At 43.2% G+C, this 25559-nt stretch overlaps 1 protein-coding gene across 5 annotated transcripts in view; it reads right to left on the bottom strand.

Annotated features, from left to right (window-relative positions):
• Nucleotides 1-25358, bottom strand: part of USP34 (ubiquitin specific peptidase 34) — a 299367-nt gene extending 274009 nt beyond the window's left edge. For all 5 annotated transcript variants that reach the window (XM_075064435.1, XM_075064436.1, XM_075064434.1 and 2 more), the window contains exon 1: nucleotides 25038-25358. In XM_075064435.1, coding sequence (XP_074920536.1) covers nucleotides 25038-25080 — 43 coding nt within the window. In that variant the 5' untranslated portion in view covers nucleotides 25081-25358. The remainder of the gene's footprint in view (nucleotides 1-25037) is intronic.
• Nucleotides 25359-25559: the final 201 nt, after the last annotated feature.

Consider the following 25559-nt stretch of genomic DNA (forward strand, 5'->3'; position numbering starts at 1 on the left):
ACAGTTTTGCAGCGCTGGCCGTTACAGCTGTGCTCGTACAGCTGTGTACGGCCAGCGCTGCAGTGTGTCCACACTGACAGTGACCAGCGCTGCAGTGTGTCCACACTTGCACTGGTTGCAGCGCTGTTGTGAGTGGTGCATTGTGGGCAGCTATCCCACAGAGCACCTCGTCCCATTTTGTCGCTGTGGTTAGTGGACAGGGCACGGAAGAGTGCGGGTCAATACACTTCCACGGTATACAACCACCCGATGGTGCATCGCTTTCCCATATTTCAGCCGTTGAGTAGCCATAGTGAGTCTGTCGCGTAATTCAGAGAGAAATGGATAGCCCGATGAGCTGAAGGACAATAGCGATAAGTTGCCAGCACATCCACGTGCTGCAGGGACTGTATTCCTTATCTCAAATAAACGTGAAGAGCTCAAGAAGAATAGATGCTGCTAGACAGACACCTGACAGTAAATGGCTATGCAGTAACAAACTCTCTGTAAAGCGTAGGAACGCCGAGACTTTGACCAAGAGAGAAACAAGCACTGATGGTGGGATCAAACATCGTCCTGCAAGTCTGGTGACAACAGATGGCTCCCACACTAGAGATGCAGAAAACCCAACTTCTACATGACGTGTCCAGAGCTCGCCCCAGCCCTGCAAGACGCAAACGGACACAGACATGAGAGCTGCCCTGTCAGTGAGGAAGCGAGTGCAATGCACTGGAAGCTGGCAACGCCAACAGCAACGATCGTCGCAAACCATATGAGGAAAGTCGACCTATGGAATACTGAAGATGCACATTGCAGGCATTAATATGCATCCTGTCAGAGAACTGGTAGTCTGAGGAATGGCAGGACATAGTGGAGGCTGCACAAAGGTATTCCCAACTAGGAGGCAAAAGATAGCACCATATTCCTATCATCTCACCATAACCCAACTGCCTCCGAGACATCTAATCGGAAGGGGATAATTTCTCAGGTTCTACCAGGCGACATTGTTGGATCACCGGGCGTTCCTGACATGTACAAAGGAGGCCAGGAAAGTCATGAAAGCAGCGCATTTCGAACAAGGCTGTTCAGGAAGCACTGCACACAAAGCAGGGACTTTTATTCCCACAAAAAAGATCACAAGTGGTGGACTCGAATGCCAATTGTGATTCCTTGGAGACACCCGCTTAAAGCCCGTTAATCCTTGGCTCATGCAAACCAGTACACAGGAAACTCCAAAGAACATGAGCAGTGACCGGTTCAAACTAACAGGACTGAGCCGGTGCAACGCATACCAATGAGGCTTTTTGCCTTAAGAGGAGAATGGGAAGCAGTCGATACAGCAAAGAGCTAATGTGGGAAAGCAGCATCCCTAACCGGAAAGAACAATTATAAACAGCGTTCTGTATCCTCCCATAATCTTGTGAAGGAAGGGGAAACCTTCATTGACGAATCACCTCCGAGGTCAACCCTGGAGGCTGAAATTGAAACACAAGAAGCAAAGGCGACTAGAAGGCCCAGCACAGTGCTCAAAGGATAAAGGGATGCCTTAAAGACACTATTGAGGCGAAAAGCCAACAAGTAATGTGGGCACTGCCTCCAACTGCAGTTAAAGCAAGCATGAGCTCACACACAGATTACTACAGGGATACATTGATGCAGATCCATATTTATACTTAGTGTAAGATTTAACATTCTAGTAATAAAAACAGAATAAAAAACAAGAAATCCTTAATTATAAAAATACATACATAAAAACAGGAAGGGGTATGGGAAGGGAGGAGAGGCGTGATTAGCATACACACACGAGGTTGAATATATTGATACCTTGAGTCTGCAATTGCCGCGTGCTGACACTTGGGCATGCGCTCTGCACTGGGGCACTGCACGCGCGGCACTATGGATCAAAATGCGCATGGGAGGTTTGAGGCATAGGTAACGGGATCCGAGTTATCAGGCTGGAGGTGAAAAGCGTACATTGCTCCGTCGGGCATTAATGGAGATAAAGCACCAGGATGCCTGAAAAGGGTATTGGAGGATAATCAATTGGGCACAATGTTCGATAGGACGAGGACTGGGCATCCACGATAAGGGTCGGCCGCATTCTACCATGTCTAGAACAATCTGAACACGGCTCGTGGAAGGGGAAGCCGGCACGGCCCTTCGGCTTTCAGTACCTGCTGCCAGGGGTTAAGCAACCAATCTGGGAAAAAATACACAGACAAATAATCAACCAGCTCCCCAGGAGCAGCAGCATCCAAAGGCCACTGAGATCACAAGAAAAGCAATGGTAAAGGCGGTTACACCAGGAACACCTCAGCAAATGGCAGGAGGGGGGGCGCAAGCCTCAAGGGCCTTACCCCGATCCCAGAGACTGACCCGCTTCCACTCCCGCTTTGTCTCTTCCCGGCAAGGCAATCCTGTCTGCTCACAGCACTACGGCTGAATCCGATGCAGGAGCTACCAGGCCGTCAGACCACTGCGGTCAGGCCGATTCCTGCAACCGTCGCCGTCACCCTGCCCTCCTAGGGTCGCTGCACACCCTTCCGCATCACCTACTCGAATCCGCACCAGAGAAACTGAGCAACACACCATATTCAAAGACCAACTGAGACAGTCCCACTTCGCCTGACATGATCCCCCAGGCGGGAAGCAAAGAACACGTGGGATTGCTGGCACGGAGCACGAGAACTCGCCCCACCGGAGCCGTCAACCCCACCCTGCTCAGCCCCCTGGCACTCCGCGTGGTGCCCACACTGAAAAAGGGGACTGTCAGCCGCCCAAGCACCACCGGCAAGACCCTCGTGGGGAGACACCCCCGAACCGCACTGGATGGAAGACACAGCCGTGCATACGCCCACCATCGGGGTGGGGCGCGGTAGCCGCAGCACCCTAGGTCCAATGCTTGTATGGGAGCCCCGCCCATCGATAACCCATGCCCGCCCCGCCGAAATCAGCTAGAGTCGCGCACGCACGCCAAACTGCAGGCACGGGAGACTGAGGACCCAGCCCGCTCTGAGGACACCTGGGTGTCCGGAGCAAAAGTACAGCCTGTCCCTCGGGTCACTCGAGCCCAGACTCGCCGGACCCACTTACCGCCCCATACGGAGCGCGGCAACGACTCGCCCGCAGCTCCGCCGCCCTCGGCCGGTCTCCGGCAAGACCCGCCTCCCGCCGGCGGATGCCGGAGAGCCCCGCCTCCCCGCTCTGCCGGCCGGAGCCACGCAGACCCCCACTCCCAAGCTCTCCAGGCCACAAAGCAGCCCGGCAGGCCCGGCTCCACCCCATCATCCAATGCCTCTGACCCAGGGCAGTGGAGTGCTAAGCCTGACCAGAGAGGCTGAAAAGGAATGCTGGGATAAGTCCTAATACCCTAGAGCCAAGAAAAACAGCTGTAAGTGCCACAAGCCTGCAAGCCCAGCCGCGACATAACACAGCGGTACTCTACAACCGAAGCAACACCCAGGTTACAGCCCACGCTGCAAACAGGGAGTTGCAGCGCTGGTTGAGCTTTTAAGTGTAGACACCTGCTAAGTTGCAGTGCTGTAACCCCCTCACCAGCGCTGCAACTTGCAAGTGTAGACAAGGCCTTACACACAAAAGGCTGAGGATCCTTGTGAGTGTAACTGAAAATTCTATGCAAGATTTTCAAAAATGGTTGCTAGAGTAAGGCTTTTAAAACCACATAATGAAGCACCTAAATAATTGGCCTGATTTTCAAGAGTGTTAAGTGCCAACTATCTCTCATCAACTTCAGCAGGAGTTATCAGGTGCTCAGCACTTTTAAAATGAGTGCTCTTCCAACAATTTCACTGAGCAGCACACTTGAGCTTGAAGAATCTGATAAACAGATGTACTGTCCAAAATTTGTGAGATGACCATGCATCCTGTCCTTCTACTTAACAATTCTTGACAGTGTTTACATTTTACTTTAGATTTTATCTATTTTTGTTATTTCTGTTTGTTTCTGACCATTTCCTTCAAGGTTAGACCAGCTGAGTCAGAAATTCCTACACTAATGTTTAGCAGTCATTAATCACCCATTTGCAGTATTTGTCACATTTACTAGAACTAGATAAACTAGTGAATTCAACACAGGGAAGAATTAAAAATAAAGATGAGCTAGCCAGTTTTCTATCAAATCATATCAGATGCCCTGGTCACATCCCAGAAGTGTATAGATTCTGGCAAGGCAAACTGCAACAACAGGACTCAATTCTACCTTCGCCACTCTCTTCAACATCCAGTCACAGATGATTCTACCCACTAGTTACATTCCTTTCTCCTGCCAACAATAACTCCACCTATTCTTATTTCTCTTTAGGCTTCTAGATCATTCTAAAATTTTCATATTGCTTTTTAACCAGCATAAAATAGAAACCTGACATTCTGAACACTTCCTTTATAACTTTAAAAATAACAATTTCATTCACTGATTACATAGTAGAAACACTGGTCTCTAATTTCAAACAATTTGCAAATATAGACACTTCAGACTCTCAGAAGTTGGGAGGAAAAAAACAAAGTAGGTTTAAGAACTTGAAGCCTTCCAAAATCTGAGAGACACAAGGCGGGGAAAATGCTATCAGAAGTCTGAAAAGATCAACACTCCGATTTGGAAAATACAGAACCCGAACCACTAAAAAAGAAAATCAACATTCGGTTGGTGGCATCTGACTCAGATGACGAAAATAAATGTGCATTGGTCCTCAATGATTTGGATCATTATCAAGCAGAATCTGTCATCACCATGGAAGAATGTCCTCAAGAATAGTGGCCGAAGCACAAAGGGGCATACAAATGTTTAGCATATCTGGCATGTAAATACCTTGCAAAGCCAGCTAAAAGAGTGCCGTGCGAACACCTGTTTTCACTATAAAGTGACATTGTAAATAAGAATCAGGCAGTATCTCCTATAAATGTAAGCAAACTTGTGCGTCTTAGCAATTGGCTGAACAAGAAATAGGACTGACTAGACTTGTAGGCTCTAAAGTTTTACATTGTTTTGTTTGTGAGTGCAATTATGTAAAAAAAAAAATTCCACATTTGTGAATTTCACTTTTATGATACAGAGATTGACTCCAGTACTTATGAGGTGAATAGAAAAACACTATCTCGTATATCTTTTTTACAGTGCAAATATTTGTAATCACAAATAATATAAAGTGAGCACTGTACACTTTGTATTGTATGTGGTAATTGAAATTAATATATTTGAAAAATGTAGAAAATATGTAATACATTTAAATTGATATTCTATTATTAAACAGTGCTATTAATACTGTGATTAATCGTGACTAATTTTTAAATCTAGTGAATTTGTTTTGCATTAATCACTTGAGTTAACTGTGGTTAATTATCAGAGGGGTGGCCGTGTTAGTCTGGATCTGTAAAAGCAGCAGAGAATCCTGTGGCACCTTATAGACTAACAGACATTTTGGAGCGTGAGCTTTCGTGGGTGAATACCCACTTCGTCAGACGCAGGTAGTGGAAATTTCCAGGGGCAGGTATATATATGCTAGCAAGCAAGCTAGAGATAACGAGGTTAGTTCAATCAGGGAGGATGGGGCCCTGTTCTAGCAGTAGAGGTGTGAAAACCAAGGGAGGAGAAACTGGTTCTGTAATTGGCAAGCCATTCACAGTCTTTGTTTAGTCCAGAGCTGATGGTGTCAAATTTGCAGATGAACTGAAGCTCAGCAGTTTCTCTTTGAAGTCTGGTCCTGAAGTTTTTTTGCTGCAGGATGGAAAACCTAATAAAACTCACTGATCTGGGGTGTCTTCCCCCCGGGTGTGGGGAGTAAGGGGTTTTTCTGGCTCCAAACTCATCTTGAATTCCTTCAATTTTGCAAGCTCCAATATAGACTACTATCACTATACAATTCTAAAAATCAAAAATTCCAATGCAAACAACTTTTAATTGGAGGTAAGGTTAGGAAACATATCACTTCAGAGAACAATCATTAAGAGAATACAGAAGTTTCCTTTAAAATAAATACACTACACACACAGAAATTGCACTGCCTATAATTGTGATGTATCAGAAGAGACACCAACAACTTGAAACAAATCACAATCGTCTCACTTTTTTTATACCTACGATGAGCAACACCTAAGATGATCATAAATGAAAAAGGGGAAAAATAGTAATTTTTTTCCAGTTTGATTTATATATTTGACAACACTTTATAAACAACGCGAAATCAGTTTAACTGTTTTCCCTCTGGTTTGTGTGGGTCTTAGACATGCTCACTTTGGAACAAAATTATTTACAAAATAAAAGTAATTGTAAACCCAAAAAAACCTGACTCAATTTCAAGTTCATTGTTTAAAAATAAATCATAAAATTAGGGAAAAATCCCCTAATTCTGCCCACTTATCACCCTCTTAAACATAAATGGAAACACATAACAACATGATTCTCAAAGAATAATGCTTTATTTTGTTATGTTTTAGTTTACAGAGATTGCACATTGCTACATCAGAGACCCGTCCGCATTTGCGTTTTACAACACAATCTCCCATGATACTTGGTTTCTTTAAGACCACATCAGAGCGCTGCAGAATCCCAGAACCTTGCCACAGACATTATGTCAAGCTTGCCACATAATACACAGGGTCTTGACTAGCTTGCCACATAATACACAGGGTCTTGACTACAGTACACTTACCATATTCCATGTTAGGGCAAAATGCTGCCATATTTAAGATATCTTAGGCCAGATCCGCACTGCAAGCATACATTGGTATAACAAAGTAGCTCAGGCGTTTGAAAAATCCACACCCCTGAGCGATGCAGTTATACCAACCTAACCTCCAGCATACACAGCACTATGACAACAGGAGGGCTTTTCCTGCCAGCATAATGACCACCTCTCACTGAGGTGGATTAACTACACCATCAGGAGAAGCTCTCCTGTTAACATAGTAGCGACTTCACTGAAGCACTACAGTGGCAGAGCTACACTGGGGCAGCTGCGCCATTGCAGCTTTTTAAGTGCAGACTGCCCTTAAACAGCTTAAACAACTGCTTAAAAAGCTTCCAAAATGCATTCAGAATTTTGGAAACTTAGTTGTATACAATCAACCTGACATGAAAAATAGGAGTTTAGCTGTATATTTACATGCTTTCCATTTTTATTTTTAAAGGAAACTACAGCATTCTCTTAAGGTTCGTTTCTCTGAATCTTAACTCCAGGTAATCAGAGGTTTGGTTTGTTTATTGGTTTTTATTTGATAGTTTGTTCTTAAACTGGCCTGGAAATCCTCCTCCTAAAACAAACATGTTTCACTTACTCAGGGTGAATGCAAGATAATGGAAAAGATGCTTACCAAAACATTTTTAAAAGATTATCAAAGAACAAATTAGGTTTATAAAAATAAGATTTGGAGCCAATAACATCAGATCAGAACATCAATTCAATCTCTTGATCCCTACAAAAGCATTCAACAGTGTTGAATGGAAGGAATAGTTCTATATATGTGCAATAGTTTGCTTTGAGAGGCATACTATTAAATTATTTAACTTTTGGACTTTTATTTCAGCCTAGACAAGTTTATTTTGGTCAGCCTCTATAAAAAATATTGCAACTTACTGTGCAAGAAATTCAGAGTTAAGGAGGTAGTATTAAACTTTATGTAGATTTATACACTTGTGTACACTAAGAATCCTTCCTTTTCTCTTCTCTAATTAAAACTGTACTACAGCAGTTTGGCAAGATGTTCCAAAAAATAATACCAATTTTTTAATGTGCTTGGATGAATGAGAGTTTATAATTTCTGGAATCACCATCCCAAGAGATGAAAGAGATTTAATCAAAGTTATTTCATCTGTTACAGCAAACTAAATATAGGAATTGCCATCCCAGGTCAGACCATCATCAGTCCATCTAGTCCAGAATGCAGTTTCTAGTGATGCCCAGTAACAGCTGCTTCAGAGGATAGTGCTAGAAATTCATGGGAATACCTAACTTCCAGCACCTCTTGCTCAAATTACACCCCAAAAAAGGTAGTTAAGGATATATGTGGTCTTTTAGTATACAGTAACAATGCAGTGTTTTTGTGTATGATTTTTTATTTTCATTTTCATTCCATAAGATCTTTTTGAAAGTGCTGTTGCCTTGTAAGGTTGAGGATGGGAACAGATAATGAATGGGGAAGGGGGAGAGAGAGAGACTGGAAGGAACTGAGCGTACTAAAGACAAACTGAGTGAGGGGAAGGAGAGAGTGAGGGTAGAGGAGCTCTGTTGCACCATCGAGGGTAGCAAGGTGTTGTAGTGCACCTTCCAATCATCTAATTGTGCACTCCACCACCACCTTTGACTTTCTGTATTGCTGCCTCACAGTCACACTATCAAGATTGGGCTAAGCCAGTTTCTGCATTATGACAGACACTCTGGCTGTTCCAGTCAACAGCCTATTAATCTTAGCCCAGGATCTGCATCCCAGGTTTCAAACAAGTGGATATAAATTGTGGCTTTTGAAATTCTTCAGCATGCCTGTCTATCTAACCCATGGTTGCTTCAACTCCGTGAAGACATAGCTGACAGCCCTGATATGCCAACATGCCTACAGCCTTCTCGTAACATGCCCCAGGAGTACGGTAAAGTGAAACACAAGTAAACAAAATGGTGAACACAGGCAGGGAGGGTACTTTGGAGATGGCACTTCCCCACCCCCACCCATGACAGGCCTGACACTACCACTTACATGCGCAGGGCTAAAGACTACCAGCAGACAAGTACAGCAGCATCTGAACTTTGCAGCCTATACAATGATCCCATTTATACAAAGCTGTGACAAAGAGGAGAGTGAGGACTGGTGTTTCAGACCCAAAGCCTGCAAGTCAATTCAGTATTCTGTGTCCATAATGGATAGATGAAGGGGGACTCTAAGATATACAGCTCTCCCTCACACCATTAACTCATTTCACACAGAACTGTAACATGCAAATTAAATAGAGAGGAAAGAAGATGATGATGGGTTAAGCCACCTCCGTCATCACTGTGACACTACTTAAGAATAACTTGAGCTGCTGAATGGGCCCCAAAGGTATAATTAAGTTAAAAAATTATTGTTAATAACTACTTGATATCAGTTTACTTTTTTCTAGGAAGCCTATTCCCAGAATATTCAAATGTGTTTCAACATTCTAAAAAGTTTAATGGGTTAATAATATGCCATTGTTAGCTAGAGGGGCCAGAACAAACATAAGACTCAAAGGAAATGCCTTTTACATTTATGTAAGCTACCATTTTTACTCTGTTTTAAGTGAATTAAATGTAATCTTAACTATGGCATCACAATCAGACCTCTCCATAATAATGTGAATGGCTGATATACACTATAGTACTAAAAAAAAAAACACTATGAGTTTCCATGACAAGAAAAGGACATTTAAAAACCTGCCAGGTACTAGGAAATTGCAAAAGATTAGAAATGTAAATCAACTAGAAGAGGAGACTGTATAATTCCAAGTGTAAACAAATGAAGCTCAGATTATAAATACATTTTTAGCAAGAATTTGAGGGCTAAGAGAACATACTGTAATTAGACCTCAAGGACAACCACCATGCTAGACTTATGCAGGATATCTTATATCTAAAGGTCACTCAACACTAGGGTTGCCAACTTTCTATTGGCACAAAACTGAACACCTTAGCACCGCCCCTTCTCTGAGGCCCCACCCCCACTCACTACATTTCCCCTCCCTCAGTGGCTTGCTCTCCAGTACCCTCACTCACTTTCACTGGGCTGGCTCCAGAGTAGGGGGGGTGAGGGCACTAAATGGGGGGTGCGGGCTCTGGGGTGGGGCCAGAAATGAGGGGTGCAGTGTGTGGGAGGCAGCTCTAGGCTGGGGCAGGTAGTTGGGATGTGGGAAGGGGTGAGGGCTCCGGCTGGGGGTGCGGGCTCTGGAGTGGGGCTGGGGATGAGGTGTTTAAGGTGCAGGAGGGGGCTCCAGGATGAGGGGTGGGGCCAAGGGATTCGGAATGTGGGAAGGGGCTGTGGGTTGAGGCAGGGGGTTGGTGTGTGGGAGGGCTGAGGGCTCTCGAATGGGGGGGTGCAGGCTCCGGGATGCAGGAGAGGGCTCCAGGTTGGGGTGGGGACTCCGGGCAGAGGGGTGGTGTGCAGGGGGTGAGGGCTCTGGGCTGGATGTGTGCGCTCTGGGGTGGGCCTGCGGATGAGGAGTTTGGGGTGCAGAAGCAGGCTCCTGGGTTGGGCGGGAACTCAGGGCTGGGGCAGGGGTTGGGATGCAGGAGGGGGGATGGGCTTTGGGATGGGGCCAGGGATGATGGATTTAGGGTGCAGAAGGGGGCTCTGGGTTTGGAGGGGCTCAAGGCTGGGGGGCTGGGGCTCAGGGTTGCGGTGCAGGCTTACCTTGGACGGCTCCCAGTCAGCAGCGCAGCGGCGCTACCTATCCTGACTTTGTGCTGTGCCCCGGAAGTGGCCAGCAGGTCTGGCTCCTAAGCGGAGGGGAGGGGGCACAAGACTCCATGGCATGCACTGCTCTCACCCACAAGCACCACCCTCCACACAGCTCCCATTGGCCAGGAATGAAGCTGGTGCTCGGAGCAGAAGCAGCATGCGGAGAACCGTGGCCCCCTCCGCCTAGGAGCCAGATCTGCTGGCCGGTTCTGGGCGCAGTGGGACAGGCAGGGACTAGCCTGCTTTGGCTCCGGACAGCACTGCCGACCAGACTTTTAACAGCCTGACTGGCAGTGCTGACTGGAGCGGCCAGGGTCCCTTTTCGACCGGGTGTTCCAATCTAAAACCAGACACCTGGTCACTCTACTCACTACACAAGTGCAAAATCAAATTGTAGTTAAAAACAGTCATTTAAAAATATTATGATAAACCTAGAAGGATGTAGACATCACAAAATAGTCAAATAAACAAAACACAATGTAGCTATTAAAGAGACATTTCCATTTTAAAGATGTTAAATTGCTATGACAGCAATTTTGAATATATGGAAGATTATACAGATAGATTAATATTTATGCAGGGCCAGAACGTACCTACAAAACAGAAAACTGTACAAAAAAATTATATCTTCCTTTTTAAATACAGACTGAATAGAGAGAACTGAAAATTGTGAGCTATATTAAAAAGCATAAAGGCAGTAACATAGGTCTCAGAGCACATATATAAAATGTTGTGCATACAGAATTAGTCTTGTCCAAGCAGTGAACTGGTGGCCGCTGGACAAGCAGCCGCCGAAATGCCCTCGAGAAGCGGCAATGTCAAGAAGCGTCGCCATCAAAATGCCGATACTTCTTGGCGGCATTTCGGCGGCGACACTTCTTGGTGTTGCCGCTTCTCAGCGGCATTTCGGTGGCTGCTCGTCTGGCAGCCATGCTCCTTGACAGCTAGTCGTCCACCGCCTGCCACACAGAAAGGTTGGGGACCACTGATCTAGACTACCCCTGACAGATGTTTGTACAACCTGCTCTTAAAAATCCCCAATGATGGAGATTCCACAACCTCTGTAGGCCATTTATTCCAGTGCTTAACCACTCTGACAGTTAGGAAGTTTTTGCTAATGTCCAACCTAAACTGCCCTTGCTGCAATTTAAACTCATTGCTTCTTGTCCTATCCTCAGAGGTTAAGAACAATTATTTTTCTCCCTCCTCCTTGTAACAACCTTTTATGTACTTGAAAACTGTTATCACGTCCCCTCTCAGTCGTCTCTTCTCCAGACTAAACAAACCCAGTTTTTTCAATCTTCCCTCACAGGTCATGTTTTCTAGATCTTTAATCATTTTTGTGGCTCTTCTCTGGACTTTCTCCAATTTGTCCACATCTTTCCTGAGATATGGTGCCCTGAACTGGACACAATACTTCAGTTGAGGCCTAATCAGCGCAGAGTAGAGCAGAAGAATTACTTCTCGTGTCTTGCTTACAATACTCCTGCTAATACATCCCAGAATGATGTTGGCTTTTTCTGCAACAGCATTACACTGTTCACTCATATTTAGCTTGTGATCCACTATGACCCCCAGATCCCTTTCCACAGTACATCTTCCTAGACAGACATTTCCCATTTTGTATGTGTGCAACGGAATGTTCCTTCCTAAGTGGAGTACTTTGCATTTCTCCTTACTGAATTTTATCCTATTTACTTCAGATCATTTCTCCAGTTTGTCCAGATCATTTTTAATTTTAATCCTATCCTTTAAAGCACTTGCAACCCTTCCCACATTAGTATCGTCTGCCAACTTTATAAGTGTACTGTCTATGCCATTATCTAAATAATTGATGAAGATATTGAACAGAACCGGACCCAAAACCGATCCCTGTGGGACCCCACTCATTATGCTCCTCCAGGATGACTGTGAACCACTGATAACTACTCTCTGGGAACGAGTTTCCAACCAGTTATGCACCCACCTTATAGTAGCTCCATCTAGGTTGTATTTCCCTAGTTTGTTTATGAGAAGGTCCTGCAAGACAGAATTAAAAGCCTTACTAAAATCAAGATATACCACATCTACTGCTTCCCCGCTATCCACAAGGCTTGTTACCCTGTCAAAGAAAGCTATCAGGTTGGTTTCACACAATTTCTTCTTGACAAATCCATGTTGACTGTTATTTATCACCTTATTATCTTATAGGTGCTGGCAAATTGATTGCTTATTTATTTGCTCCATTATCTTTCCGGGTACAAAAGTTAAGCTGACTGGTCTGTAATTCCCTGGGTTGTCCTTATTTCCTTTTTTATAGATGGGCACTATATTTTCCCTTTTCCAGTCTTCTGGAATGTCTCCCATCTTCCATGAGTTTTCAAAGATAATTGCTAATGGCTCAGATATCTTCTCAGTCAGCTCCTTGAGTATTTTAGGATGCATTTCATCAGGCCCTGGTGATCTGAAGACATCTAACTTGTCTAAGTAATTTTTGACTTGTTCTTTCTCTACTTTAGACTCTGATCCTACCTCATTTTCACTGGCATTCACTACATCAGATGTCCAATCGCCACCAACCTTCTTGATGAAAACCAAAACAAAGAAGTCATTAAGCACCTCTGCCATTTCCACATATGGTAGCATTAGGATCGTGTGGGTGCCTTAACTATACATTTCAGTAACATAACATGTTTGAATTTCCTTTAAAATTAAATCTTAACTCTGAATTCCTGCATATATAATACTTGGTATAGGGATAACTGCAACATCCCTGTAAGATATTTTACCCTAAATTACTAATATGCATTCTCAACTCTTAACTGTATCTTAATATGGTTTGAGTGTGAATTTTCTTTTCTTTTTTTAATTAAAAAATGTCATACATGAATAGCAAACAAGAAGCCCAATGAGAATATTAGCACACAATGTAATGATCTGATTGTCTGAAGTATTTTTTTTTTTATTTTAACTTTTATGGTAATATTCACCAGTATACTTTGTAGCTGTTTTATGCCACTCCGGAGCAGCACAAAGCAGCAGAACATACTTGCCAGACAGCCGGCATTTACAGCTACTTTGCATTGTCACAGTGCAAACCAGCTGCACTGCCAGTCCCAGTTTCTCCTTAGCTCCTGTCCTGCAAAAATCCCCCAACTCTTGCACCTCCCTACATTTCACAGCACATACCATCCAACTTCTCCCTCCTCCTTGTATCCCACACTCATTTGCACACATGCAACACACCATTTCCTCCCCCTCCTTCCTGTTCCACTCACCCTTCCATATATACACCTAGTTTCTTCCTCCTACCATCTGCTGAGGAGATCTGGTGCAACAGGTAGCTTTTCAAAATAAATATGTAGGATTAAGTTTTGTTTATTTTTCTGCCATTAGTTTTTGAAACTGGAAGTTTAGATATAAGCAGAGGCTGGTATATAAAAAATCTCCTCCTCCATAGAAAATTTCAAAACAGGTGCCACCTCCAATGATTCTCAGCTGGACTGAGGTAATAGCTGCCCTCAGGTAAAACTACTTCTTTCAAAATGGCCATAGCTTCACAATGTTTTCAGGGAGAGTTAAGCAAGTAGCCTGTGTCCTTTGTCCTACTAAGAACAACTGGAAATGGCAGCTACCATGAAAGAGGGCAGTTCTACGCTGAATTATTTTAAGTAGAACATAGCCAGAAAAAAACAGGAAGTGGGGGGGCGGGGGGAAGAAGGGTAGAATGAAGAATGGGGAGAGAGCACAGAAATTAGGAGAAAAAGCAAGGCAAAGGAAAAACATACACACAAACATAAAAGAAAACTGAGAGGACAGACAACAAAAGCTGCAGATCTGGGAAAAATAAAAAAGAAAGTGGGAACTAGATATATAGGGTAGAAAATGTAGGAAAGAAAGGGGTAGGGACTTAATAAAACAAGAAAGAAGATTCATAGGCCATGGCTACACTGGCACTTTACAGCGCTGCAACTTTCGCGCTCAGGGGTGTGAAAACACTTCCAGGCAGTCGGAAGAGCTGTTTCTGTCACTGTTAGTTGAACACACACAGGGAGACACAGCCAAATTGCAAAATGACCTGGAGAAATTAAAGCTGTGAAGGATGAAGGCCACAGGGTAAGAACTAATCCTAATAACAAGGGCCATACGCATTTAGAACCAAAAGTACACAACCAGGCAGGAGCAGAGACAAAAAGAAAGCAAATACAGTAGAGTACTGTATTAAACATAAATTACTAAAAAAACAAAGGGAAAGTTTAAAAACAAGATTTGACACAGTAAGTTATGTGGACGCCTCATTATTTTTGCTGATACAGAATAACACGGCTACCACTCTGAAACCTGTTTCTTCGGTTTTTCATTTAAATTAAGATGGTTAAAAGCACCATTTTACTTCTGCATAGTAAAGTTTCAAAGCTATATTAAGTCAATATTCAGCTATACATTTCTGAAAGAACTATAACGTTTTGTTCAGAATTATGAATATTTCAGAGTTATGAACAACCTCCATTCCCAAGGTATGTGTAACTCTGAGTTTCTACTGCAACAGGCAAATTGGTTGAAACTATAGTAAAGAACAGCATTATCAGATTCATAGAGGAACACATTATCTTTTGTAAAGAGAAATCATGCCTCACCAATCTATCAGAATTATTTGAGGGTGATCCACTCAATACAGCATACTTGGACTTTCAGAAAGCCTTTGACAAGGTCCTTTACCAAAGGCTCTCAAGCACACTAACCAACCATGGGATAAGAGAGAAGGTCCTTCTCATGTATCAGTAAGTAGATAAAAGATAGGAAACAAAGCGCGGAAATAAATAGTCTATTTTCACATCGAAGAGAAGTAAATAGTGGGATCCTCCAAAGATCTGTACTGGGACAGGTGCTGTTCAACATATTTATTAATGATCTGGAAAAAGAGATGAACAGTGAGGTGGCAAAGTTTGCAGTAGATACTAAATTACTCAAGATAGTTAAGTCTGAAGCTGTGGCGGAAGAGTTATAAAGTGATTTCACTAAACTGGGTGACGAGGCAACAAAATGGCAGATGAAATTTAATGTTGATAAATGCAAACTAATACACATTGGAAAATACAATCTCAACTATACATATGAAGTGATGGAGTCTAAATTTACCTGTTACCACTCGAGAGGTTTTTGAGTCACTGTGGATAGTGCTGTGACAATATCCATTCAATGAGCAGCAACAGTAAAAAAAAGCTTAACAGAATGTTAGGAAGCATCAGAAAAGGGATAGAAAATAAGCCAGAAAATATCATAATGCTACCTATATAAATTCATGGTATACCCACACCTTGAATACTGCATGCAGTTCTGGTCAGCCCATCTCAAAACACAGATATTAGAATTGGGAAAAGTACAAAGAAGTGCAACAACAATGATCAGGGGTATAGAACAGCTGTCATTGGAGGAGAGATGCTCAAGGTTAAGATTCTGTCATGGTTATTTTTAGTAAAAGTTATGGACAGGTCACAGGCAATAAACAAAAATTCACAGAACCCGGGACCAGTCTGTGACTTTTGCTGCTGCAGCTCCATGGTTTCCCCCATCACTGTGGTAGCTGGGGGCTGTGGAATTCCCCCTTCACTCACAGCAGCCGGGAGCTGCAGGATGACTATATTTCCCAAAGAGAAAATGGGATACCCCAGCCGCTTGCCCGAGGCATCCCCCTCCCCCCGTGCACTGGAACCCTGAGGAGGGCCCCCTCCGGAGTCTGTCACCTGTCGCTGGAACCCTGCCAGAGCCCCACTGCCTGTCAGCTCCAGAGTCCTGCAGCCCCTCAGGCTGAAGACGCAGCCTTAAAGATGTTCAACTTAGAGAAGAGTCAACTAAGGGGCATGTGATAGAGCAGTGGTTCTCAACTAGGGGCATGTATACCCCTGGGAGTACACCAGTCTTCCCAGGGGTACATCAACTCATCTAGACATTTGCTTAAGTTTTACAACAGGCTACATAAAAAGCACTAGCAAAGTCAGTACAAACCAAAATTTCATACGACTTGTATATACTGCTCTATATGCTATACCTATAAATGTAAGTAAAATATTTATATTTCAATCCATTTGTTTTATAATTATATGGTAAAAATGAGAAAGTAAGCAGTTTTTCAATAATAGTGTACTGTGACACTTTCGTATTTTTATGACTAGTTTGGTAAGCAAGTAGTTTTAAAATGAAGTGAAAATTGGGGCATGAAAGACCAATCAGACTCCTGAAAGGGGTACAGTGGTCTGGAAAGATTAAGAACCACTGTGATAGAGGTCAATAAAATCATAAATGTTGTGAAGAACTTGACTAAAGAAGTGGAGATTACCCCTTCACATAATACAAGAACTAGAGGTCACTCAATGAAATTAATAGGGAGCAGGTTTAAAAATCAAAAGGAAGTATTTCTTCACACAATGCACAGTCAACCTGTAGAATTTGATCCTCAGGGATACTGTGAAGGCCAAAAGTAAAACTAGATTAAAAAAAGAATTAGATAAGCTCCTGCAGGTTAGGTCCATCAACAGGTATTAGCCAAGACGGTCAAAGACACAAGCCCATGGTCCAAGGTGTCCCTAAATCTCTGATTGCCAGAAGCTGCAACTGAACGATAGGGATTGGCTCACTCGATACTTGACCTGTTCTGTTCATCGACCCTGAAATATATGGCACTGGTCACAGTCAGAGAGACAGAATACTGAGCTAGATGGCCCACTGGTGTGACCCAACATGACTATTCTTATGTTCTTAAGAATTAGAATTATGTTCTACAGGTTAAAATTTTAAAATTAGACATTTAAAATTACATTTGAAAGTGACAACCTATATTAAGGCATACCTTACTATAATCATTAAATACAAAAAAATATTAAGCAGTATATGTTTGATACCAAATTTTAAAGAAAAACAGGCCACTGAACCGGTGGAAATTCCTCATTAAGCACCTGGAACCAGAGCTGGAGCCTTTTACAGCAGCAGCCTTCTCTGCAGGTGCAGAGAGCCTATTTTCTTTTCAGTTTATTCAGCTAGTGCAATTCAATGACTAGTTCAATCAAAGTAAAGAACCCAAATGAGAGAAGAAAAACCAGGAGAGCTTATATTTCTCTTCCAATCTACAAACAAAAACTGGGATCTGAGAAGATGAGTTCTACTACTTCTAAAAACTTGAAGGGCATGGTGATCAGAAACAATCAGTTTAATTCATTAACTACAGATACTACTACTTTTGTTAGTTTTAAATGCAAAATGGCTGATACAAATTTTCATCCAAGGAGGTTGACACAAATCTCAAGTAAAAAACTAATCAGTGCTTAGTAAATAAGAGTTGCATCATTCACCATCTTCTAACATAATAAAAGATGAAAAAAAAATAATCTGAAAAATGTAAATTAAGCTAAATAGATGCTTAAATAAATATATGTAGATATATTGCAGCCTGCTGGCTAGTAAAAAGTACCACCAAATTTTGCATAAAAGCTAAATGTAGTTGCAAATAATATGTTTTAATGGTTATCAGCTAGTATGTATAGATCTTTTTTTAGGAAAATAACTAAAAGGTACCAGTGCAAAATACAATTAAAAGCAATTAATTTAAGGTTGCCTACTTGCTGATTTAAATTGCTTTGAATTAAATCAATCCACCCTGCTCATCCTACTCTAAATCAGACAGACAACCACTCCTAACATCAGGGAGATGCTGAAGCAGCAGAGCTCCTACAGTAGCGGTGGGCAACCTGCAGTCCATGGACAGCCCATCAGGGTAATCCACTGGCGGGCCGCCAGATAGTTTGTTTACAACAAACTGACCGCTGCTTCCCACAGCTCCCATTGGCTGGGAACAGTGAACCACAGCCACTGGGAGCTATGGGTGGCCGTGCAAATGTAAACAAACTGGCGCCCGCCAGCAAATTACCCTGACGAGCCGCAGGTTGCCCACCACTGTCTTACAGGAATCAATGCTGTAATGACCTGCATGGTCAGGAACTTTTATGGAAGCACAACACACCTGGTACACGTCTCAGGATCTGCTTGGAACATCCACAAGTTTAAAGACACTAAATCAACTTCTTGTCAAACAGAGTGAAAACCAAACACCCCACAAAAAGTTGGAAGAAAACCTCTTGAGCGGGAACTTTCCTAAACAGGAAATTATTTGGTCTCAAGTTCAACATTAGCAGACGTGACAAAATGACAAAGGGACATTCATAATCATATTAAAGCAATTTTATCTAGTCTCCTTAATTCTACACCTCTACCTCGATATAACCGGGGGGAGGGGGGGTGCGCCGCACACTCCGGCAGATCAAAGCAAGTTCGATATAACGCAGTTTCACCAACAACGCTGAAAGATTTTTTGGCTCCTGAGGACAGCATTATATCAGGGTAGTGGCGTATTTGAATTATTTACTCATGTAACCAAGAAGGGCTGTTACTGTAGAGACTGTGCAGAATCATGATCAGGTATATGGAAAGATGGTGGCCCATCAAAATATTTCTATCTTAAAAAAGATCCACAATATGAAGAAGTTTGAGAGTCACTGCTATAACGTGATTTCCCCAATACCATTTTCTACTATAAGAAATACTTATTCAGTCTCACAAGATTAAATCATAATACTCATTATATACAAGAGAATGGTTGTAGTAACTGCTTGTATTTGGTTCATAACACAATAAAACTGAGCAGAATTGAATTTACATAACTAATCTTCAGCATTAATAATAGACTGGTTTGTGTAATGGGAAAGAACTATCTTCAGTAGTATAAATCAAACAAATTTCAGGACAAAAGAAAAAACAGTGTTATTTTAGATAAGACCAAATAACGGCAAACTCTAAAAGTTGCATACACAAAACACTAAGGCATCTTTCTAATTTTGGAAACCTCTTTAAACTAGAATTCTTACCAATTATAGAGTGCTTTTCGTCTTCAAAGCTCTTTACAATTACAAATATTAATGTGAAATTTATTTAGACATTATCTTTTACTCTCACCTCTGTTTTTGTTTTTAAAGTAATGGTTTTTGTTTAATATATTAGTTTTATTAAGGGGGAGGGGGTCTCTCTTTCCATTTTATTTTTATGTTTCTTCTTTCCTGGTTATTCTCACCTACTCCGAGCTAGGCTCTACAAAGCTCACAGTCACAGGCCCCAGGAGAGGGAACTATTAACATAAGGAATCTATTTTCATTTTTAAAAAATCGCTAGCCTGTACCCTTACAAAGAATACCTAACCTTATGTTTTCAAGGCTATGTAAATTGATTGCTAACTTTTAAAGAAACAAGCAGCATGGCTCCACTTCTCCCACAGTTGTGCTAACATATTTTTTATATAAAAGTGAGTCCATTATCCCAACAAATCCACCTCACAATCTTTTGGAAGGTTCTGCACATAGAGACATGATAATGGTGGACAGGAAACAATTAAATTTGGCAGCAACAGATAAAGCAAAAATGATGTTTTACAGGCCTCTCCAAAACTACAAAGGCTGGCTCTAGACAAGTAAGATCATTAACTTCCAAATTTAATGATAACCATTGAATGACTAGTATTGGAGGTAGCCGTGTTAGTCTGTATCAACAAAAACAATGAGTCCTTTGGTACCTTAAAGACTAACAAATTTATTTGGGCATAAGCTTTTGTGGGTAAAAAAAACCCTCACTTTTTCAGATGCAGGCATTATATAATGACAAGAGAAGGGAGTACCTCACAAGTGGAGAACCAGTGTTGACAGGGCCAATTTGATGACTAGGAGATGTGTAGCAGGATTCTGCCTACAACAGTTGCAAAGCAAGTACTCTGTATTTTCAGCACTTTTGCCAACAAAATACTTCCACCCACAATGAGCGGCATTTGCGTTGTTAACAGGAGAGCGTTCCTGATGACAACACGCTGTTCACACTGACACTTCTCACAGCGAAACTTTGTCTTTCCGGGAGAGGGGGTGAAGGGTTAGCATCTCTGAAGGACAAAAGTTTTGTTGCTCAGCTGACAGTGTAGATAGCCTTAGTGATATTTTTCCCCATAACAAAAAATTAAACATTAGAGGGTACTAGAAAAATTTGGGATTTTTGTTCTACTTCATTGTAAGTACAGTTTCACTGTGTTAAAAGTTCACTAAAAGAAGGTTTCACTGCACACAGAATGTAACGAGGACCTTCACATCCTCCAGGAAGGTCTAGTCCTCATGCATTACTAGATATGTATTATATCCCTTCAAGAGTATCTGATAGAAGACCAGATCAGCTGTCTTCAGTACCTAAGTTATAAATACTAGCAAAACCCCTGAAGTTAGTTTCAAGTGTTTGACAGGTTTCTAATTTAAAAATGTTTCAGTTTATTTTGTAACAAATTTTGCAGACCATCTGAAAATTCTGAAGGACATGAAGCTGCCCGTAAATATTTTATGATATGCCCATCTGTTTGCTAGTTATTGTGCTGTTTGCAATATGATTAGAAGAGAGGGGAGGGGTCACTATCTATGCAGGAAGGAAGACAATTAGTTGATAGCAACTGCTGTGAAGTCTATCCCTGACCCCCTGGTTGGCCACACAAATTGGTTTAAGCAGGTTCAAGAGACAATGGTGGAAACAAAGGATTTGGAAACTGATCAAAGGATAGCCCCTAAAGAACAGGGGGGAGAGAGAAGCAGAGACTGCAGGGAAGGAGGCCAGATGAAGGCAAGAGGCCAGTCACCTGGAAGGGTGCACTCAGATGTGAGAAGTCGTCAAAGGAGCAGCAAGCCCTGACCAGTGTCAAGCATAACCAAGAACAGGCCTTTATAATGCTTGCCAAATAAGAAAGAGTCACTGGAGTTTGTAAAAAGTCACTATACCCTATATGCCCAACTCCTATGTTTGTTTTGTTTTTTAAAGATGCATGACTTATAAATATATTCTATTCTTAACTCTTGGAATATTACCATTTTTAGTCTGGTACCCACATGAATCCTTAGGCATAGGCATGTACAACATTTTCTGTTTTCCCCAGACACAGTCACAGTATACAACATAGCAGCTGTAAGTGTTATCACATCACATGCTGTAAATGTATACCAACTATGCACATGTTTCTTGGCTCATAAGCTCTTTGAGGCAGGGATCATTTATTTCAAAATGTTTGTACAATGCCCAGCAAAACAGGATGCTACACAGCTAAGTTTGACATGCTTAAATGTAGTACTTAAGATTTGCATTTTAAAAAATAAATAATTACACTGATCATTACCATTCATGAGAAGGTACAATTTTTTTTAAATTATGGGCCCCAAATATTGCTACATTTATTCAAATTCCGTAGTATTTACTCATGTGTAGACCCACTGACAAATGCGATTGGTTACAGAATCAAGCTTAAAGACTTGAGATCCTGCAATGAGCTCTCCATGCAGGCAAATTCCTGTACCACAGTGTTTCTCAAACTGGGGTCACCGCTTGTGTAGGAAAAGCCCCTGGCGGCCGGCCGGTTTGTTTACCTGCCCCGTCCACAGGTCCGGCCGATCGCAGCTCCCACTGGCTGCGGTTCGCCGCTGCAGGAGCTGCTGGAAGCGGCAGCCAGTAGGTCCCTCGGCCCATGCTGCTTCCAGCAGCCCCATTGGCCCGGAGCAGCAAACCGCAGCCAGTGGGAGCCACGGTCGGCCAGACCTGCGGACGGGGCAGGTAAACAAACCATCCTGGCCCGCCAGGGGCTTTCCCTACACAAGCGGTGACGCCAGTTTGAGAAACACTGCTATACCAATATAGAGGTCATTGCTGGAGTGGGGCTCCAATCCTGCAAACACTTATGCACATGCTTTATCACACTGAAGTCAAACAGGACTACTAATGTGCTTAAAGATAAGCGTGTATGTAAGTATTTGCACTATCAGAGACTAAATTGGTAAAATTCATTGTTCTGTCCTATGAACAAAATAGGGAATTCCCATGTGCTCTCAACAGAGCATCAAGGCTCAGCAGTCTGTTTCTTTGCTGAATCTCCTTTAATACAAACAGTGCCAGATAATTACATCAGGAATTTTAAAGTAAATAAAGACAAAAGGCAGAAGTATTTTTTGAGGGAGGTTGTTCTGTATAATAACTGCTTTCTAACAGTGAAGCAAGATGATGCTGTTGAACTTTCAGTTTACATTCCTGGATCTCTGTCGAGATACTAATTCAGTAGTTTTAGTACGGTTAAGAGGCTATTCCAAATGCTCAGCAGACAAGAAAGAAAATTGCAAGCAGTCTCAGGCTCACACATTTTGGTCATGATCTCATTTTTACAACGATTTTTCATTTTTACTGAAATATAATTTTTAAAATGAGGCGTGCAATTATTTTTTTGGTGCAGATAAATTAAAAATCCATGTAAATAATGCAAAGGCACTAAAGTAAAGCTATACAAATAAAGACATTAATAATAAAGCTAGGACTCCCTCTTTAATTCACTCTATTACATTTAACTTTTCCAGGTAGCTTATATATTGCACCACCAGTATTTTAATGTCTGAACAGAAAATTATATTCAGCCTTATTACAAATGACAACTGTTTCTGTGGGTTTAAGACAGCATTATACGTTGTTTGAACGGAGTTTATGGAGGTTAAATGTAAGACAACAGCGAAGCATAACTTTCCCCAGGAAATTAACTACCAAAGTCATCTTTCCTTTTCAAATCTAAGAATAGCAAAATCATATCATTAAAATATACAGAACCTACTACCCTATTTACAGATAAGCCACTGTTAAAAAGAGAAGGCATACATCGAACACTTATCTTTAATTAATGATCCAATTATTTGAACCTCAATTTAAAAATGGTTTCCAAACTAGATTAATTATAGAAAACAAGTAACATTAGGCTTCACACATTGAAATTTATGTTTTATTACAGCCTAAAACATTAACATTCAAACAGACCAATCTTTATTAAATTTATACATTGACGCCATCAGGCCACCACCAAATGAATTCTCTCTTCCAATAAAGTTATCAGACTAATACACCACTGATAACTGAACTAGTCCTACAGTCAATCTGTTAAAGATCAGTTGTTTAAAATAAACTGGCAGATTAAACACACAATCTAAATTTTATCAAAATTTACCCTATGCTCCACCCCAAATATTGTAATGGGGGGGAGGGATGATAGGATAGCATATGTATACAGAGTTGTTGCAGCCCTGTTGGTCTCAGATATTAGAGAGACACACAAGGTGGGTGAGGTCATATCTTTTATTGGACCAACTTCTGTTGGTGAGAAAGCAGCTTTCAAGCTTGAACAGACCTGAAGTTGGTCTAACAAAAGACATGACCTCACCCTCCTTGTGTCTTGGATAATAATGATTAACATAAGTAAACAATGAGCAGTGCTTGTTCAGAAAATAAGATGTTAAAATCACAAACTTGACCAAACCAGCCAGTAGAGTGATTTTATCAACAGTTGCCTGAGGTTAATTTGTAATCTGTTTTACTCATGTCTCCAGGCCCTTAGACCTACTATCACTTGGGTTTATAACTTAAATCTCTCTCAAAAATAGTGATGTTGATCATAGCTAAATAGCAAGTGTTTACAGTAAGAAAAAAGGGGACACTAAAACACATGTAAACAGAGTGATATGTATCAATGTATTTTAAAACTGAACAACCCCTGTGATCAGGCCTCTCAGGAGTTAAAAACGGAATGAGTCCTAAGGTAGTACTTGTATCATGATCTACATTTCACTCCATCACAGTAAGATCTGCCTCTAAACTGTATATACCTCAATAGCTAAATGGCGTTTATTAAATGTAAATCTTTCCAAACCTGCTTCTAGTCACAGCTTTACACAGTGTTTATTAAACACCCCAGCACCTCCACACCGAAGGTATTTGATTAAGCTGGTTTATTTATTAAGCACTGCCTACGTACACAACATTACAAAACACGGAAGAGATACTAGGCCTGCCCCCGACAGCTTAGTTGGAACCGGTTCCAGGAGATGCCCAAGGCCTGCTGCACAGGAGGTGAAAGATGCTTTGTACCGGATCCGGCTGGGGTGGGGTGAAGGGCCCCCCCGGGCTGCAAGCGTGCGAGGCCCGAGCCCCCCGCCTTAGGTAACTCCCACTTGCGATGCGGGAACTTTGGAAGGAGACATGAGCCAAGATTCAAGCTGAGACACCAGGGAGCTCGCCGGGCCAAGAAACCGTTTCAAAGCCGGGACGGACGCGTGTCAGGGCCGGGTTCCCCTCCGCCAGCCCGGTCTGAAAACGGCCACACAAGACTGCTGCCCAGCCGAGCACCCCAATACAATGGGTGGGGGGCGGATCATCCGCCTCTCTGCTCCCAGAGAGCCTGCCCAGGCCTGGCCTCCAGCTCCTCACCACAGGAGCAGCACTAGGCGGCACTAGGCCTTGCTGCGGCTTCCCGGGTCGCGATGGGAGGAGCGGACTGGGCGCCGCCGGGAGGGGGCCCGGGGGGAGCAGCGTTACGAGGGGGCACGACCTCCCTGTGCTGAGGGGCCCAGGAGGGGGAATTATGACCCCGCCCGGAGCCCAGGCGGGCGGATTATCCCTACCCCGGGCGGACGGGTCTCCTCAGTCCACCCCGCGGCACGGGAGGCCCCGGCGAGCGGGAAGGCCGTTATACCTCGGGGGGGGGGGGGCCTGCCGGGCGAGGGGGCGGCCGCACTTACTCTCATTTAACACCTCCAGCAGCTCGGCGCAGCTCTCACACATTGTTCATTAACAGCAGCAGCCGCCGCCGCCGCCTCCTCCCGACCATTGATTGATCCACTCGGTGCTGATTGATGATTGATGGGGGACCAGACGGGGGGGGGAGAGGGGCCGGTCTGGAATCCGGGAGGGGGGAGGGGGCGGCTGATCAATGCAAATGAGCCTGTGGCGGCGGCGGCGGCGGCGGGGAGGAGAAGCCGAGTCACTCACTGGCTCCCAGGGACTCCACGCGCCGCCATTTTGCTGTGGGGGAAGGAGGAGGGGGGCAGGGCGCTCGGGCTGAGCTCGGCTATTTCCGACCAGGCAGGAGACGGAGGCGGCCGAGTCTCTCCGCCCTCGTCCCTCCCTCCAGGGCCGGCCCTCTCCCGCTCCCACCCCGAACTGAGCGGCGGGGACTGGGGCGGAAATCGGGGCCGGAAGCGTAAAATGGCGTCGGCTGCAGGGAGGCTGCTCCTCCCCCACCCCAGGGCCAGGGCACGGGG

This window comes from Chelonoidis abingdonii, chromosome 3 (genome assembly GCF_003597395.2).
Source record: "Chelonoidis abingdonii isolate Lonesome George chromosome 3, CheloAbing_2.0, whole genome shotgun sequence".
NCBI lineage: Eukaryota > Metazoa > Chordata > Testudines > Testudinidae > Chelonoidis > Chelonoidis abingdonii.